Source organism: Sparus aurata, chromosome 20 (genome assembly GCF_900880675.1).
Source record: "Sparus aurata chromosome 20, fSpaAur1.1, whole genome shotgun sequence".
NCBI classification, from domain to species: domain Eukaryota; kingdom Metazoa; phylum Chordata; class Actinopteri; order Spariformes; family Sparidae; genus Sparus; species Sparus aurata.
The window spans coordinates 20,232,569-20,250,578 of record NC_044206.1 but is presented as its reverse complement, the minus strand read 5'-3'; the positions used below and the strand labels follow the sequence as shown (position 1 = coordinate 20,250,578).

Sequence of the window (18,010 nt, the reverse complement as noted above, 5' to 3'; positions counted from 1 at the left end):
CAGTTTCGGGGCTTTTTCTTCTGTGCTCCTGTCACATTATCGCTCACTTCGGGCTTGTTTTTCACTGCAGTATAAAACTCCTGCACCTCTGTGGAAACAGCACAATCATGCAGTGGCGGTTCTAGACCAGTTTTAATAGGGGGGCCAGGTTGGGACCGGCTTTTTTGTTAGGGGGCACATACAACCCGGAAAAAAAGATAAATCCCTCATTCAGACAAAACGGTGTTTACAATTTCAGCAATTTTGATCGGGTAGTAAACTGCTGAGACACTTTATTTCTGCCTTTCCCTTCAAAACAAAATCATTGCAAGAAATCTGTCATTGTATTATTGATGCAGACTCCCTGTCAGGGGGGCCACAGGGGGGTCCAGACTCAGAGTTACGGGGGCACTGGCCCCTGTTGGCCCCCCCTAGAACCGCCATAACATAAACATAAATGTCATAAATCATAAAGAATGTCTTTGATAATTAATAAGAATTTAATAAAAATTGCCCACAAGTGTCACCAATACTGTAAAAAATGAGTGGCCTCCACCTGAAACACAATAAACTGTTTGTATGTATACCTCTTCATCCCCTCTCAGGCAGCGGCCCTCCCCTGCGACTGGTCGGAGGCGAGGAGGACTTTGAAGGTCGCGTGGAAGTGTTCCACGCCGGAAGGTGGGGCTCCGTCTGCGACGACCAGTGGGACGACAGAGACGCCGAGGTGGTGTGCAGACAGCTGGGCTTCGGGTGAGTGGCGGCAGGGATTTCTCGCACCTTCGCGCCAGGTTAACATGTGTGGTGCCGCTCAGCCCCTTAATTGCACTTGACGGATTAAATCGCACTTTAAGCCGCATTAAAAGGATGAGGACGGCGTCATTGTATGTTTTCCTTAATGTCATTAAATCCCATTAAAGACCGAGGCCAGCAATTTACTTCCTGAATCATCCCTCCTCTTCCCCCCTGACGACACGAATCACAAACATGTAGCTTAATTCGGTAAATTGAATGCGTACGGATGCTTTCAGCGAGTGTTACTCATGTCGGACTCTATTTTCAGATGTGGATTAATACACAGGACGCTGTAGCGAGGGGGACAGGAGATGTGGTGGGATGAAGTCAAATTAAACTACAGCGCCCGTGTTCATTACGATGAAGACACACGTCACCCAGTGCAACACTGTGACTCATTTTATGTGTTTTTAATAGTTTCTGGGGGACAATGGAGCTCTACAGCTCAGAGGAGTGTGACCACACAAGTCGTACTCGTTAGTAGGAGGAATTCATAGTCACTTTTGGTCTTTTCATGGGATTGTTTTACGATAAAAAAAAAGAACAGAACATCACCAGATTTATCCTTTAACCTTCGCCAGTTTCTGGCACTTATCTTATTCAGGCCCAGAGTAAATTCAAGGCTGTTGTTGAATTATGTGGAGTAGCCTATGAGCAGGTTTTGGGGCTCTTTTGAAAGGTTATAAGATTAATCTTTTCCCAAGTCGACAAAAGCTCTGTTAGTGCTTCTGGCACACGAGGTCCGAGTTCAAATTTAATAGCAGTATCACTGTAAAAAAGGACACTTAACACATGTTTTTCTGAGGAAATATTCAGGCGCCTGGCAAAAAATTTAATAAAAAATACTCCTGCCTGATAGTTACAGTGGCACAAACTCATTATAGTCCTTTATTTCCTTATTTACTTTATTTAGTCAAAAACAAACAAACATAAACTATATATTACTGGATTTGAAATCTCATTGGCTACTAGATGCACAGAGTGAAGAACGGGTCCTTCAGAAGGGGAACAGGTTAACATGGGGTGTAAATAAACACGCAGAGCTAAAGGATCCAGGTACTTACAGACGCCTCGCTCGCTCAGCCGGTGTAAAATCACGCACCGTTTCCCCAAAATGAGCGCGTGCTGTAGGCGGTTTCTCACTGAAACCTGCATTTTCCATAAGACAATCTGCTCTTTGTTTAAGTCCACCTTTAAAGAGTTAGCGTTTTTATGTCTGATGAAGTGTTACTTAAACGTGAAGGACGTCTCCTCCTTTTCCTGCAGTTCTTGCATTTGGGTAATGAAGTTCACTAAATCAGCTGGTGTAAGGTTTCTGTCAGAGGGTTTTATTGTCTACTTTCACTCCTGCCTCGATGGTTCTGGATCGCCCTCAGGGAGGAAAAATCCTCCTTGTTAACACTCAACAGAGACAGGAGCCAGATCTACTTACCATCCCTCCATCCTGCATCTGCCAGGGAATGAAAAAGACGCGGTATTTTGAATAAACACGAGCTGCCATTCTCTTTAAAGGTCTAATAAGATGTCAAATGACTTGGCTGCTCAGTGAATAATCATCAATGAACAACAACCCAATCTTCGTTTAGTTGTTGACAAATTTGTGCATACGATGTTGAAACATTTTTACATTTGGTTAGGTTCAGGAAAAGATCCTGTTCTGGCTTGAAAATACATGTAATTGTCGGCAAAACACGTCTGGAAATGACCCGATGCAGTTGTTTCACGCTTATATACGTTAAAATATATTATTTTGCTTTTCCAAACCAAACAAGTGAACAGACGGCATTTTAACCAGCAGAGGGCAGTACAAAACCCACAGGGCAGTATACAATAAGCAGATCAAAATTAACATCGAAGAGACAATATCAACAATAATGATAGAATAATGTCAATACACAGAACAGGGATATGATCAATCTGGTGAGATGTTGAGTTATTTTCTCCAGCAGTTACCTTCAGAGAGCTACAGTAAAGTCGGGAGGGGGACATCTGGTTTCCTTTTAGCAGTATTTTTGTCTTATAGTGTAAAGTAAAGTTAAGTTACCTGGTAGATTTTGTAGAAATGTTTTATGCTCTGTGTGTCACAGAGCTAAACATTTAAACGTAAAATGCCAACACTTATTCTGGCGTCTTGGCTGGTAACAGTTGGGTGTCGAGACTTTTCGACAGAGCTCTTGGGTCTCATTAGGATCGGGGAGGAGAATCCTTGAGAAACATATTTATGTAGATTGAGTTTGAATCCGAGCAGGTGTTCCCTCCTCGTATCCCCGGCAGAGAGGGAGGTGTGTAAACGTCGAGTGTCAGACGGTGATGAAGTTGCATCTGCGGAAACAAAGAGCTTCCCTCCGCGTTCAACGCGAGGTCGCATTTCATCTCCTCGAAGCACGGCGGGACTTCTCGCCGTCTGCGTCGGCGGATCTGAATAATAGATGTCGATCTGCGACACTGACGCGCAGGTTGACGCGCAGCCGCTGATGTGTTTGACACTTGAAGACAAAATGAAGCGAGGAGGGGTTTTTTTCCCACCTGGATCTGCGTGTCAAACATTTAGACACTTGTCATTTTAATGGGCTTTTGTGGAGTTTGTGCCAAACGACACTCAAACATTACGTTGTTCTAGTTGCTGCTACACGAGCTAACGAAGCTAATGTGGTTTTATATGATTCGATGCGTTGGTGTAGCTTCCCAAACTCAAAGAATGTTTGACTTATTCATTAGTAGATGAGATAATAGAACCATTTTTATTATTTGAATAGAAAATATTGATGTTTGTTCACGCAGCGCGGAGCAGGAGATGACTGAGATGAGACTTTATCGATCACTCGGCAGGGAAATTCACAACAATATAAAAAAAAACAAGACAAAATAGAAAAAATATTAATAATAAAGACACACTACTGTTCTTTCACATACAGATATAACTAACAATAACTGAACTATTAACACAGAAGCATGTGATTTTTGTTCGACTAGATCTTTAAATTCTCCCAAAAATATCATTTTTGGCAGCAAGCAGCGTCTTGTTACAAATTCTGTAACTTTCCATGTTGTTTCTTCCTCCTCTACTGTGATATTCTCCCCCATTCTGTCTATTTAAAAGCTCCATATTTACAGTCATAATGACACTGAGGTCTCTACAACACGACTGCAGACCGGGCTCTCTGTAGTTGCTCTATACGTTCTGTGTTTCAGTAAAAGCCACAAACACACTAAAGTCGGTGCTTTCCGCAGCGTTTCAGCATCAATAAATAATCACCACATGATGCGGTAACATCCTCAGCAGCGGCTATCTATTATTAACTTGGATGATTTGATTTATTTTGGTATTTGCTCTATGCTCAGAGTGTTTTCTTTATGTTACACGTGATGAGTTTGTGGCTCATATTCAACAGAAGCTCATTACAAGGAGCTCTTTCCTCTGCAGACAATGTGGCTCCGACCGCTGAGGCTTCATTTTTGGCTCATTTCTTTCCTTAATTGTGGGCAGTTTTGTTCCAAGTTTGCGTCTATGTTTCCTTTGAGGTTTGAGGTCTGGTAGTTCGGAGTTCAGAGATCAGAGAGGGAAGTTCTGGGTCAAACGGCCCGCTGATTGGCTGACTTGACCCATCCTATATTGGTTTGTGGCCAGACCTTAGAATTTTGGTTAACTTATTAGGGGTTCATTTGTAAATAGAATAATTTTTCTTTCAAACTAATCCTCCAGTATGGCCTCCTCTCTACAAAATCTATTAAATGTATTCATAAAAATCAGCAGAAAACCCTGAGACACTCTCTTTTAAACCATTAAAATGCCTTTATTATCACGGCATGGTCATGTTAGACCTTAAAAACAAACACTGACGTGTTTCGGCATCAAGCCGTTGGACCAGGAAGCGCTTCTACCCTGGAATTTATCGACATATTGAATGTGTTGTTGTGGAATGTAGTCAAACATTAGTGATTTACCAGATGATGCCTCCTGGAAACGGTGATTGGATGACTTCTCACCAGCACCACCATGAGGCTGATTGTTGTCATCGTTAGTGAAATACCTGGACGACTATTAGATGGGTAACCGTTGAATGTTGTGCAGATATTTGTTGAGATGATATCATGTTGAGGATCCCTGAAGTTTTCCTGCTGACATCTTAAACTATGAAAATCATGGCATGGAACAAAAGTTGCAGTTTATAGTTTTGGTGACCACATTTACCAAGAGTTAACAGGTAATATTTGTATACAGCTGAGGAATGAAGTCACTCTTTTAAATGCCAGTTAATATTTTAGGATGCTGTTGAAAACGCTGCTCAGTCAGTGTGTGAGAGAGGTTGCTATGACGACTAATCCTCGAGAATTCCTGTAAAATCCTCAAATCAAGTCACAAATTTGTCAATCTATCCGCAGTATGTACCCTGAAATACATACAATGTGTAGCTTCATACAAATTGTGTGTGTGTGTGTGTGTGTTGCAGTGGCGTGGCGAAGGCCTGGTCCTGGGCTCACTTCGGTCAGGGTTCCGGCCCGATCCTGCTCGATGCCGTGAAGTGCACCGGGAACGAGCTCTTCCTGGATCAGTGTCCCCACGGCGACTGGGAGCAGCACAACTGTGACCACATGGAGGACGCCGGGGTCTCCTGCAGCCCTTATACAGGTGCACACACACACACACACACACACACATGCTACAGTACACAGGCTGCTATTTATAGCCCCCGAACATCAATTAATCATCACTGCATGGAGCTGCAGCGTCCTCTGACAGGCAGAAACAGGATTTATGGGACCTGAGAAGTTACTGATCTGCTGGCTCGAGACAGCAGCTGCTATTCATTAAACTACCCGTGATTAATAATTAACCTGAAAATTACACATTAATGTTAATGGAACATGGCCGAGTGATTATTTATTTTTTTCATCGGAGCGCCTTTAACCACATGAGCAGCGTTTATTTATAACGACCACAATGTGACACCGTTTCAGACGGAGTGGTGCGTCTGGTGGGTGGAGACAGTCCCTGGGAGGGTCGGGTGGAGGTCTTCCACAACGGCGACTGGGGGACGGTGTGCGACGACAACTGGTCCCAGCAGCACGCAGAGGTGGTCTGCAGACAGCTGGGCTACAGGTACGGGGGGGAAAAACAAGTACTTAAAGAGACGAACAACAAGTGAATCCCTCTCCTGCTCTGTTGTTTTATATTATTTATGTGTTTCTCTACATCGTAGTAATTATATATTCCCTTCAGCTGTTTCATATTTGTTTGTGCCTAATTGATTTGTTTGTTTTTGTTTTGAATATTTCACATTAGGAGGCTCATTGACAAACTTATACAGGTTTTCGTTTGGCCCTTCCTGCATATTTACTCATCTTTTATCTATTTTTGTCTGATGTCAGAGAAATAAATGAATAAATAGATAAATACATGAAAAAATAACTTTCAAACTAAACAGACATAAAACTACTGCAGATCTGTGACCTTGTGTCGACACTCTGACTTCAGGGGTCACGCTGAGGTCGTAGCCGACGGGGCGTTCGGCGAGGGCGTCGGCCTGATCCTCCTGGACGACGTCCACTGCGAGGGGTCGGAGACGTCCCTGCTGGACTGCCGCCACGGGATCTGGGGCCGGACCAACTGCGCCCACACTGAGGACGTCGGCGTCCGCTGCCGGGGTCGATCCAGCCAGGAGACCAACGAGGTGCCGGTCATCGCACCTTCCACAGGTGAGGGATGAAGCCGAAGGCCCCATATTGTGCTCATATTTAGGTTCATACTTTTATTTTGGGTGTCTACTAGAAAATGTTAACACGCCTTTATTTTTTCATATACTGCCCATCGCTGCAGCACCTCTATTCACCCTCTCTCTGGACGCTCCTGTTGCTTCTTAGTCGGCTCTCATCAAATGTCTTCTTTGCACATTTGTAAGCAAAGATGGGCGAAGCTGCATTCATTTATTATGCGTCCATCATACAAACAACTTGAAACCCAGTCATTTTCTAGGGATGCGTGACGGATATGGGACTGATAACTTCATACCCACATTGAGCACATTTATATTTCTGGCTATTTATCTGAATCAGTGAAATTATAGCTGATGAATGAACCTCATAATGTGAAGTCAGTTTGCAGCGTCAGAGGAAGACAACACGAATGTAATTAGCAATAAATGTCCTTCAGGAGATAGGAAGAGTGAGTCTGCGAGTTTTATCGCGGCAGATGTTATTAGAGCTGTGGAATATTAAATCGTCCGTCTCTGCTCGCTGCGTCTGAGCGTCTCTTACCGTCGGGTTCGCACAAACCACCGGGTGGGAAGTTCTTTTGAAAATACAAAAAATGTCTTCATCATGGAAATGTTAATCACTTTGTTTTATATAGCTCTTATCCAAACATGTTACAAAGCGCTTCACATGGAATACAGGTTCAAATAAAGTTCAGAGAAAACATGAGAGTGACAACTGGCAGGTGAAAAGTGCTTCATGAAATATATCAAGATGAAACAAAGGCTCCGCCCACAAGAGTTATCCATAAGAACAAATGAAAGGTAAAACACACTGCTGTCGAATTCACAGATCAGCCGTCAGAAAGGCTTTCCTATAAAAACACGAATTGACCTAAAAATAAGGAGTGTGTTTGCAAACCTAATCTCCCGTATTGTCCACAAAAAGCCGGTCGTTATCAGTTATCTCATCGGCTGAAAAGAATCCATCCACATTGTGCATCCCTATCGCTTTCCGCTACCTTCTAGTTTTCTGTTCATATCTTTTATTTTGTCACGTCTTTCGGTTTCGCCTGAACATTGTGCTGTCTGGGGAAACGTGCCTGAACAATCGGAAGAACCGCTGCGGCTTCCGGCTTCGACGATGAGAGCGCGGCGGACGGTTTGTGAGCTTTTCGTTAATTGGAAAGCGACTGCAGTCGGAAAACAGAGGAACGAGCGCGTATCACCTCACTGCACTGCAGAAGTTCGGTGACTGTGCAGCTGCAATTAATTAAGTAGGAAAGGGCAAACTGTCCCTGCAGAGAGCTGGTCCACTGCCAGACTGTCAGCTGTTTGCTTTTTCTTTGGCAAACTCTATCTATCTATCTATCTATCTATCTATCTATCTATCTATCTATCTATCTATCTATCTATCTATCTATCTATCTATCTATCTCCTCTTCTGTCTCCCTTTGTTGCCCTGTGTCGTTCCCGCGGTGTGAACACAGGTGCACGTCTGAGGCGAGCTTAAATGCCACATGTCGACAGCGGAGAGAATAACGCCGTGTTTACCGTCTCATGGCTGCAGAGCTCCGCCGCCTCCTGTAGACACGCAGCCCATTAGAATGAGAATAGACGGCGAGCGCTGCAGATGACATTTTAACACTGTCAGCGGACATGTAACTCCTCGACCGGGTTGCGTAGATGCGCCCGCATGAATATGAATGAGGTGTTTGTGTGTGTTTGCTGTCAGGTCCCCTGGTGCGTCTGGTGGGCGGCAGCAGCAGCAGAAAGGAGGGTCGGGTCGAGGTGTATCTCCATGGCGACTGGGGAAGTATTTGTGACTCGGGCTGGAACGACCTGAACGCGGTCGTGGTGTGCAGACAGCTCGGACACAGGTAAAACAAAAAGGCAACTTGTTTTAAGGTCCTTGTGATGAGTGTCATGGACAAGATCAATCAAACACCAAAACACTACACAATGATTCACGTCTCTGTCGTCAGCGGTGGAGCGGTAGCAGCCCGAGGGTTCGGTCAGGGGAAAGGGCCCATCCACCTGGACCAGGTGAGGTGCACGGGGAAGGAGGAGTTCCTGGGGGAGTGTCCCTCTCTGGGCCAGAGCATCCAGGGCTGCAGACGCAGGCAGGACGCGGGGGTGAAGTGCGACGTCGCGCCTCGCCAGGAGGCAGCGCCGCAGGCCAAACCTCAGGAGCTGAGCTGCGGGCTGAGGAAGCTGGTGGAGGAGGAGGGCAAGAGGAGGAACCAGGGGGAGGAAAACATGCTCAGGTAGGATTCAGGATTCTCGGGAGCTCCATTATACGCACAGAGAGCAAAAACAGCTAGTACTCCGCAGATAAAACACAACTTTATTCGATTATTCAATTCAGGATTTACAATTTACACCAGAGACAAAGAGTGAAAGGGTCATCTATAAAACTAGTTACATTAAGTGTAAAAAGTAAAAAGTCTTCATATCTGCGCATATCAAAGGCTTACAATGATACAACATGTCTGTCACTGTCTGGGCTCTATTCTTTAACGTGCTACATTCAGTTTGTGATGAATCTTCAACCAACCAGCAGATGTCGCTGATAGAAGTCGCCTCATTTTGCCTCTTTTCTTTTTTTTCCCCAGCACTAGCTCCTCAAACGTCTGTGCACGTCCTTTTCCTCTTGTGCACGGAACATTTTTTCCTGTGGCAGTTTCTTTCAGAATAAACAAAAGAAGAAGTGTGCTGTCAGCCTGCAGTTAGCAGCGTGTGGCTGACGAGATGACAAAAAAACAAAAAAAAAGCCTTCAGGCACTCACAAAGAGATGAGAGGAGGAGTTGTGACTGAGATTTGTTTCTCGTTCCCCGTCAGGACCACGTGGCCGTGGCAGGTGTCGGTGTGGCTTCAGTCTCAAGAGAAAGGCGGCCCTCTCTGCAGCGGCACTCTGATCAGCCCCTGCTGGGCTCTGACGTCGGCATACTGTGTCAGCAGGTAAATCCGATTGTTGTGGCTTCTTACATCCGTGAGTATGAATCCGCCTCCTTCTCTCCTCTATCACCCTCTCTCCTCTCTCCTCCAGGTTTGGCAGCGACCCGTCCAGGTACGTGGTGCGCGTCGGGGCCTCGGAGCAGACCGTCACCCCGGAGCAGGTCGTGGTCCACAGGAAGTTCAAGGGCCAGAGCGGAGGTCACGACCTGGCTTTGTTGAAGCTGCCCAACAGCAAGGGTCACTGTCTGACCTTCGACCCCGACACCAACGCAGCATGCCTCCCTCCCGCAGACAGAGCCTCAGGTGGAAGTGCTCCATCTTCTTGTGTTGTCATGGTTACCGCTGGCTGGACAGGAGCAGGTGGGTGTTGTTCTCTCGAGCGTGTGCTGCATTTTAAAATCAAACGGGATGCAGCTTGAAATACGCTTTCGATACGACGGCAGCGCGTGACGCAACACTTTTATCATGCTCGGATTTATTAAATCACAAGTAACGTTCCTCAGTCGACTGCAGTGAAATGTGGTTTCATGAATGAGTTTGTTTTCGTGTGAACATTTTCTTTAATGTGGTGAATGAAGAGAACGATCAGTCGAGAGTAAACATGCGTTGATTTCAATTCTTGTCAATCTACTGTCAATTTAGTTTCAGCGTCTCTGACCACAGACTGTTAAATAGTGGACACAGCTACTGGGCTCTGAAAACTGAAGCCAATGCAGAAGTGCTATAAACCTGCATTCTTTCTCATGAACGCTGGTTTCAAAAATAATTTGCTATCATATAAGCTTATGAGAAAATGAGCCTCCTTGTAACTTGATTTATTCCCTCAGAAATCAGTCTCCTAATGAGTTTATAGTCTCAATTTTTTGTTTCAAGTCCTCTTCAACACAGAATGACGCTCATTTTGTAAATTTTGGTCCCATTTAGAGTAAAATAGACAATAAACTAGGGTGTGCTTTAGGGGCGTGGCTATCTTGTGATTGACAAGTTGCCAGATTTTATCAGTATACTATCCCGGTTCCACCTTCTTGACCAAATATGGTCCCTCCTGGCTCCAGTAAACCACCTAATGCCAAACTCAAGGCCTCAGATTGTTACTCCACAAACAAATGGGTGGCTGCGTCTAATATTTATAAGCCAGTCTGTGTTTGTGACGTGCTGCTCCTTTAATCATCTCCTCCATCCCCTCTCCTAGACTCTGTTCTTGCATCCTGGGTCCCTCTGATGTCGTCATGGCAGTGTAAGAAGCGCTATGGCGACAGCTTCTCCAGCCACGGCACCCTGTGCGCCGGCAGCCCTCCCGACACCAGCCTCCTCCACGACGACAGTTGTCAGGGCAACTCCGGAGGCGGCCTGGTGTGTCAGGAAGAGACGGGTCGCTGGGTCCTCACCGGGGTCGTCGCCGGGGGCTACGGCTGCGGTGACCCTTCCTCGCCCTCGCTCTACACACGCGTCAGCCGCTTCAGGAGCTGGATCGATGAGGTCACCGACGCGCGTGCAGAGGAGCCGCGCACACACTCGAACACGCAGGAGGATCTGACACACAAAGACCTGACGCACATGCGTGAGGAACACGAGGATAAATACCTCCACGCGCACGGCAAGCTCAAACACACACCCGATCAGCAGGAAACAAACGAGATCAGCGACATCACACACGCTCATCGCTCGCACGCCGGTCAGCACGCTCACACACACACTAAGAGCACACACGCCCACCGCGAGGCTGACACGAACACACAAATTCTGGTCTGATCGAGGCCGTGCCATTGGCTTACCATCTGTGCCATGTGACCGCCCGAGGAGGGAGTGTTAAAGGGAAGTCAAAAGTTAACTTTACCAGTAAAAGAAAAGAGAGATGCTCCTAACTTAAGTCAGTACAAACGGCCGTCCCTGTGCTCATTTCAAATCTCAGTGTCGTGAATCCCGAGTGTTTTATCCGTCGGACGAGTACAGCAGTGGGCAGACCTCCCCGAGCTGCCAGGATGACAGAGCGAGTGTGTGGGTGATTTTTTTTTTGGTGCTTTAAATGTGAGTTGCAGCCCGCTGAGAGGCAGAACGATGACTGATGGGTCGGCAACATTTAGGTCGAGCCTGGCATGCCGATCGGGGCCTCTCACCAGTACTGAAAATCAAAAAAAATCAGCATGGCATGTATTTAAAGGACAATAGTGTTAGCATATAAACATTCGATGGGGGGGGGAGAGATGGTCACACATGAATCTATGCTAAAATTCACCTATTAACGTGCGTCTTCTGTGCGACTAACCACCAGAACATCTAGGATTAAGGCTGATTGTGTATCATCATCGTCCCTCTACGACTACTAATGTAGATAAACTCCTTCATCAGGCGACGCTCGTCCCGAGTTTTGATAAATATACAGACGTGGGTGATGTTTTGCTTTTATTCAAACAGGGCTGTTAACTTATACCTTTACTGGACCCAAGACTAAGCTATGTGACTTAAGGATCATACCGGCGATTTTTCATGTCAAACCACTGCTGACTATTGTAAATCCTAAAGCTCGCGATGACACCCCGAAGGGTGCAAATACAAATGAGGGGATGCAGCGTCTTTATTTCTGGTATTTATTCAGACCTTCCAAATACAGGAGGCAATCAGGAAGTCAAAATGATGGAGACACGCATCAGAAGTAATGAAAGGCGCTCCTGTGCCTTTGCATTCAAGTACAGACGGGGGGACGCGGCGTCTCTCGAAGGTCCAAATCAAATCATGAACAAACACAGAAAGAAATCAGGACGTCAGAATAATGAAATCCAAAAGGTTGCTCCAAATAGAATCCAGTAATGTTGCAAAAGCTCTCCTCCATCGCAGAACTATCTACAACCCGAACGCATCGATACACATCTGGTCACCCAATCAGTCGTGTTCATGTAATATATGATATTAATAAATAGATCAGCTGTAAGTGTTAAATTTAATCTTAGCTGTTGGCTCATTAGAAACAGAACTCGACCTGACATACAAACATTATTAGTGACTTACTCACATTTATAACGGAAGGCTTCTTATTAGAAAGTGAGACACTCGTCGTTAGTTACTTGAGAGATTTCTCACAACCTGGCAACCCAAACGATGTTAGTGGCTTACAGCTGAGCCATAAAGTGAACATTTATAAATAAATCATCACAATATGAATGCAATGCAATTAGACCCGCAGGATGCAGAGAGCTCGACTTGATCTTCCCCTTTTTGCCCTCTTGAACCTTCTTCAGCACCGCGCCGTAACCGTGGCGACTGCTTTCCAGGAAGCTTTTTTTTTTCTTTTTTTTTGCAGATATGAAAATCAATCAGCCGACTCTTGAAACTTAGCAGAACGCGTCATGATAAATGCAAAACCTGCATTTATTTTGCCAAAGCCACATGATCGTTAAGAGGTTCGCTTCTTTTCCAGATCAATTAAACTGCTCTGCCCGACAGCAGTAATGGTTTTAAGAGGCTGCCGATTGATTTTCCATTCTAAAGTGAGAAACTGCGGAACAGAAACCGCCTAGGACAAAAAAAAACCCCCACTCCAACTACAGTTCAGTCAGCAGTTACATCAAGTGTAGATAATTTCTTGTATTTAAGGAGCTAAAAACATGCAAAAAAAACAAACAAAACACCGGTATGTTCCTTTAAAACTGTACAGGACTCTTCTCCTTTCAAAGCCATCGGTCGTGAAATATCTTTTTGTACTGATTCCAGCAGGTGGCTCTAGATAGATAGATAGATAGATAAATAGATAGATGGATGGATAGATAGCTGCTCCTCCTGAGTTTAGATAGTACGTGTGCCGCATCGTTCTCGGCTGAACTAGATAGCCGAACTCTTGAACCTAAATGTTGTCCGTTCCGTTGTGCTCCGAGCAGGCGCGCGATCTGACCACAAGATGGCGACGTCGCTCTATTCTCACAGGGCCGGCGGTCGTCCGCACAGCGAGGCCCTGATGGTTCTTTTCTTTTTTTATACTGTTGCTCCTCTAAGTGTACGGACTTGACTTGTGCTTTTGATGTGCCGTGAACCATTGTGTCGTGAAAAGCATCCTGTGACCCGCAACTGCTGTTTTTTTTCCTCCTCCTCCTCCTCCGACATGGACCTGTCCCCATGCCTGTTGTTATAACCCTGTACATAAAACTTGATCCCGTCACTGCTCCTTCCTACCCGAGAGCTGATGTTCTATCATGCAGATTCCTGTAGGTTGATGTAGATACTGTATGTCTGTGGCTGGACGCTGCGGAGGGGGGGAAAACGGCGCAGAAGCGTTCGACGGCCTGCTTTACCTGCGTCGAACCCCCTCGGCTGTTCCTCGGTGTAATGTGCTGAATCATGGTTGAGTATTAAAACATATACCTGGTGAGAACAAGTCTGCAGTGTGTGTGTGTGTGTCCTCTCCTGTCTGTTCTAATCAATGATGAGCTCCAGTGTGCAGGATTAACAATATAATATTCATAATTATGTTTTCATTAGCGTATAATCACCTGAATGTAAGAAGCAGAACCACTGTGTCGTCCTGTTGGTGTTGATGCTGGAACATCATCCAGGACCATGACTGCAGCTGACCAATAGGATTTCTGTGATGTCATAGTTCTGGGACTCAGGACACATATCTTTTAAAACACGTGTTTGAAATGTGAAAGGAGATTATTCGACCCAAACCATGTTTTCCTAAACCTAACCAAGTATTTTTGATTCCCTAAACGCAGTGTTGGGTGCCATTAAGAAGTAATTGTTACGTTACAGCGTTATCTACTGACACGTTAGAGTGCTTTCCAGTTACCAAAAATGACTTTGCGACTCGTTGTGCGCGTCGGTTATATGTACAGCCAACTGTACATGCACCTTTTAACTTTTTAACTCTACCGTCATTTTGTAGACGGCATTTATTTTCCGTTTGCACGCACTTTTTATACAGTTTGGGTTCAGCATGAAGACAATGCTGAAGAGCCGTTCTTAAAAAGATTAGCTGGACAAGAATCCTTTCTATTGTTATATTAAAGTCATTATAATAATGTCCCAAAATTCAAATGTGCTCAAAGTGTTCCCCTAAATGATTCATACAAAGATATAAAGACACAATTTTTAAAATCATCATCAGCTAATGTAATCATAATCTCAACTAAACTTGTCAGACTGCCGTTAATATTACTACCAGTTCTAATTATATGATCATGGCGTACTGCAGATTTGCTGCCGTGGTTCGTTACAGTCAGTGTCAAACACGTTCATTACTTTTAGACGCATCAAAACACTGGAGAACTAAAATGTTGTGAGCGTTACAGAGGATATATCCGTTAACTGTGCTGTGAAAATGATCCCTCAGTGTTGACTCCGTGTCTGTAGCCGTTGTCACATAACATGAGTTATGTATGTATTTCGTCAAATCAATTATTAAAGCCCTGCGGCAGTCGCACGCTCGCAACACACGGATTTTTCCAAGTAAGAAAATAATAATATAAAAGATTGCTTACCAGAGATTTATTGCGTCCAAGTAAATGAAAAGTAAATCTGCTTAGCTGCTGCTCTCAGTCACTCATGAGCCGCGTTAATCTTTTCTTTTGTTTGGACTCTGAAACGAGAGGGATCAGAGGATACCCTCGCCGCCGCGGATTGGCCGGATTTTATTGAAAACTGCAGGAAAAGTGATTTATAATGAGCATGAATCAGTCAGCTTGTGGGACACGGGTGAATAATGGGCCCACTCTTCTTGAAAAGCCTCTTTTTGTATTCATTTTTTCCCCTCCACTTCATTTATGTATTAAATTATGAAACGGCGTTCATTTCTTTCCTTTTCAACGGCTCTGGACTTGACTCGCACTCAGACTCCCCATCAAGTCCTCGTGGGCCTGGAAAAGGTACAACAGTCCTCAACAACCCTCACTCAGGTACTATCAGGTAAATTTACTATAAGATTCAAAAGTAAAAGTACAGAAGAGTCCTTGTCAGTATTCTTATCTACTACTACAACCCCGACTCTATGATTCGATGACATTTATCGACTTACTGAACTGTACCGAACAGTTTAATCTCCAAAAATGCATCATGTTTTATTTGTAAATAATATTTATTGCATCTATTTGAACATACAAAAGATGTCAGAGAAATGTAGGGGAGCAGAAGTTTAACGTAGCACAAAATGGAAATACTCAAGTTCACTACAAGTACCTCGCAACTCAAGGGGGTGAATAAAGCGATTAAAGCCTTTTGTGTCTCCAGAGGAGCGGTGGTCCAGTCGTGTTGCATTGTGGGTAATGTAGGCACCAGGTTTTGAAATGCAGCATTTCACTTCTGTACCACCGTTGGACTCATTACGGACGGTTCACAACAACAGCTACTCCACACGCCAAACCTGGTGCCTACATTACCCACAATGCAACACCACTGGAGGCAATGTATCAGATTATGTGCAGCTTTCTCTGGAGACACAAAAAAGACTTTATACTACTTTTTTCACCCGTGCAGCAGTTCTCCCCAAGACCTGCAAACACACTTTAATGTGTAAAATTGGTGGTTTTACCCTTTAACAACATAGACGTTAACCCGGTTGTAATATTGGACTAGATTTAAAGGCCAAAAGAAATGCCTAACACAAAATATACATTCAAAGGGTCTGTCAGCATCTGTCTGCAACTGGAACTACAGCATGGCAGCGTGACGGGTGGCAGGAGCGTCACATTTGGAAGAGGAAGATGTTCTGAGTTCAAATAAAAACATCTAAACTGCTGCGTCAGCGTGATACTTCAGTTTGCAGAGCGCGTGTCTGGGCTGTATTCACACCCTCAGGTGAGTCCGTGACATCTGCGTGAACTCGTAAATACCGTACGCGGTCCTTCAGGAAGATGTAAGATAACAGGTCCTTCTGCTCGGGGTCTGAATTCCAGCGACGGAGTTGGGTTACTCTGATGTCATCCGGCCTGTTCGCTGTGCGAGAGTACGAGAGGAAAGAAAAACACTAGCTCACATATTGGCCTGACAGATTAAAAAACAAAAGCTGATCTATTTTCCAGGAAGTAACGCTGTGGTTTACGTAACGTTGCAGGCACGGCTTTCTGCAGCAGCGTGTTTGTGTGAAGAACAGTTTCAGTGTTCGGTCTGCCTGGAGGTCTTCACTGAGCCCGTCTCCATCTCCTGTGGCCACAACTGCTGCAAGGCCTTCGACATCTGCACGCTGCTGAAGGTCTGAGTGTCTGACTATCTTTCTGTGAGATTCACCCGGTGCCTCATTACAGAGCTGCAGGACTGAAGAGAACTCACTCTGCTCGACCCCGAGGTCACGCTGTACCTCCGGAGGTTCAGTGTGCAGAGGTCAAGATTCGGTTAGTTCAAGGTATGATGGATGATCCAGGAGAAGCTGCAGAAGGTCCAGGAGGTCAAATACATGTTGAGGGGACGCCAAGAAGGACATAACGGACAGCGTGCAGGTGATTGTTCGGGTGATTAAGAAGAAGCAGAGGGACGTCTTCTTGAGAAACAAATCGGCGCACTACAGCAAAGATGCGCGGCGATGGAGCAGCTCTCACACACCAAACGACCGACTCCATGACCTCCTGATCGCCACACGTGAACAATCAGCCGGAGTTCAGCAGCCAGTGCGAGCAGAGCGTCGGGAAGACTCTTCGACTTTGAGGACGAGTTCAACAAAGGAATGGAGAAGTTCGCCGATCAGGAGCTGAAGTGGATCTGACACAACGCTGCGGTTGTAACTCTCGACCCTGCACACCGCTCCCTCACTCTCCCCGATGAAGGAACCTTTCAATGCCAAAAGATTCACAGCGTTTCTTGGATCATCGGTTGCAGCGAAGGAAGGATACTTGTCAGTAAGATTTAACTTTGAGGTGGAGGTGGAGGAGTCGTTAGAGAGTCTGTTGACCGGAAGAAACGGTCCCAGATATCAACTGAGCGTTGGGTGCTGTACGATCGGGCAGGGGGACGTATATAAAGCCAACACTGGGCCTTCTGTCCTCCTCGACCCAAAGAGGAAGGTCCGGGTGTTTGTGGATTACGAGGAAGGGCAGCTCTCCTTTTTACGATACCTCCCCAAGTCTCATATGTACTCGTTCATCGTTCATTCACTTTAACCGAAAAAACTCTAGCTGTACTTTAACTCGATCGATGACACCTGCAAATCTTGAGCAGTAAAACTTTGGACAAATCCCAAACACGTTAGTTCCTCTCTCGATACTTCACATCTTAATTGACCTGACGGTGGCTCATTTTTCCGACTGAACACTAAATAAACTCTACTTAAACAGCGTGGGTTAAGACCTTTATAGTATTTTTTCAGACTAGCAACACAAATAAATAATGAATGGGCTCATTAGCTTACGAACAAATGATCAAATGACCAGAATGGGGTTGTTAAAGGGCCGCATTTGTCCCACGGGACGCCAACAGCACAGGTCCGGTTTAGGCAGGATAAAGCTACGACAGGAAGCTCTCAGGCCCGAGTGTCCCGTCATTAAAAATGGATGTGGCTCCTTCCCTTTTGCTGCTTCTGCAAGTTTGCAATGGTTTGTGTGTGAGAGATATATATTTAAAAAAATGTCTGAATTCAGCGTGGGCTTGTTTTCCAGAAATAGATGCATCC

At 45.2% G+C, this 18,010-nt stretch overlaps 1 protein-coding gene across 1 annotated transcript in view; it reads left to right on the top strand.

Annotated features, from left to right (window-relative positions):
• Positions 1–13,789, top strand: part of LOC115571215 (neurotrypsin-like) — a 29,734-nt gene extending 15,945 nt beyond the window's left edge. Inside the window, exons 6-14 of the mRNA XM_030400418.1 lie at positions 585–732; positions 5,226–5,404; positions 5,734–5,875; positions 6,251–6,471; positions 8,200–8,344; positions 8,450–8,731; positions 9,307–9,426; positions 9,515–9,783; positions 10,616–13,789. Of these exons, the coding sequence (XP_030256278.1) occupies positions 585–732; positions 5,226–5,404; positions 5,734–5,875; positions 6,251–6,471; positions 8,200–8,344; positions 8,450–8,731; positions 9,307–9,426; positions 9,515–9,783; positions 10,616–11,175 (2,066 nt within the window). The 3' untranslated portion in view covers positions 11,176–13,789. The remainder of the gene's footprint in view (positions 1–584; positions 733–5,225; positions 5,405–5,733; positions 5,876–6,250; positions 6,472–8,199; positions 8,345–8,449; positions 8,732–9,306; positions 9,427–9,514; positions 9,784–10,615) is intronic.
• Positions 13,790–18,010: the final 4,221 nt, after the last annotated feature.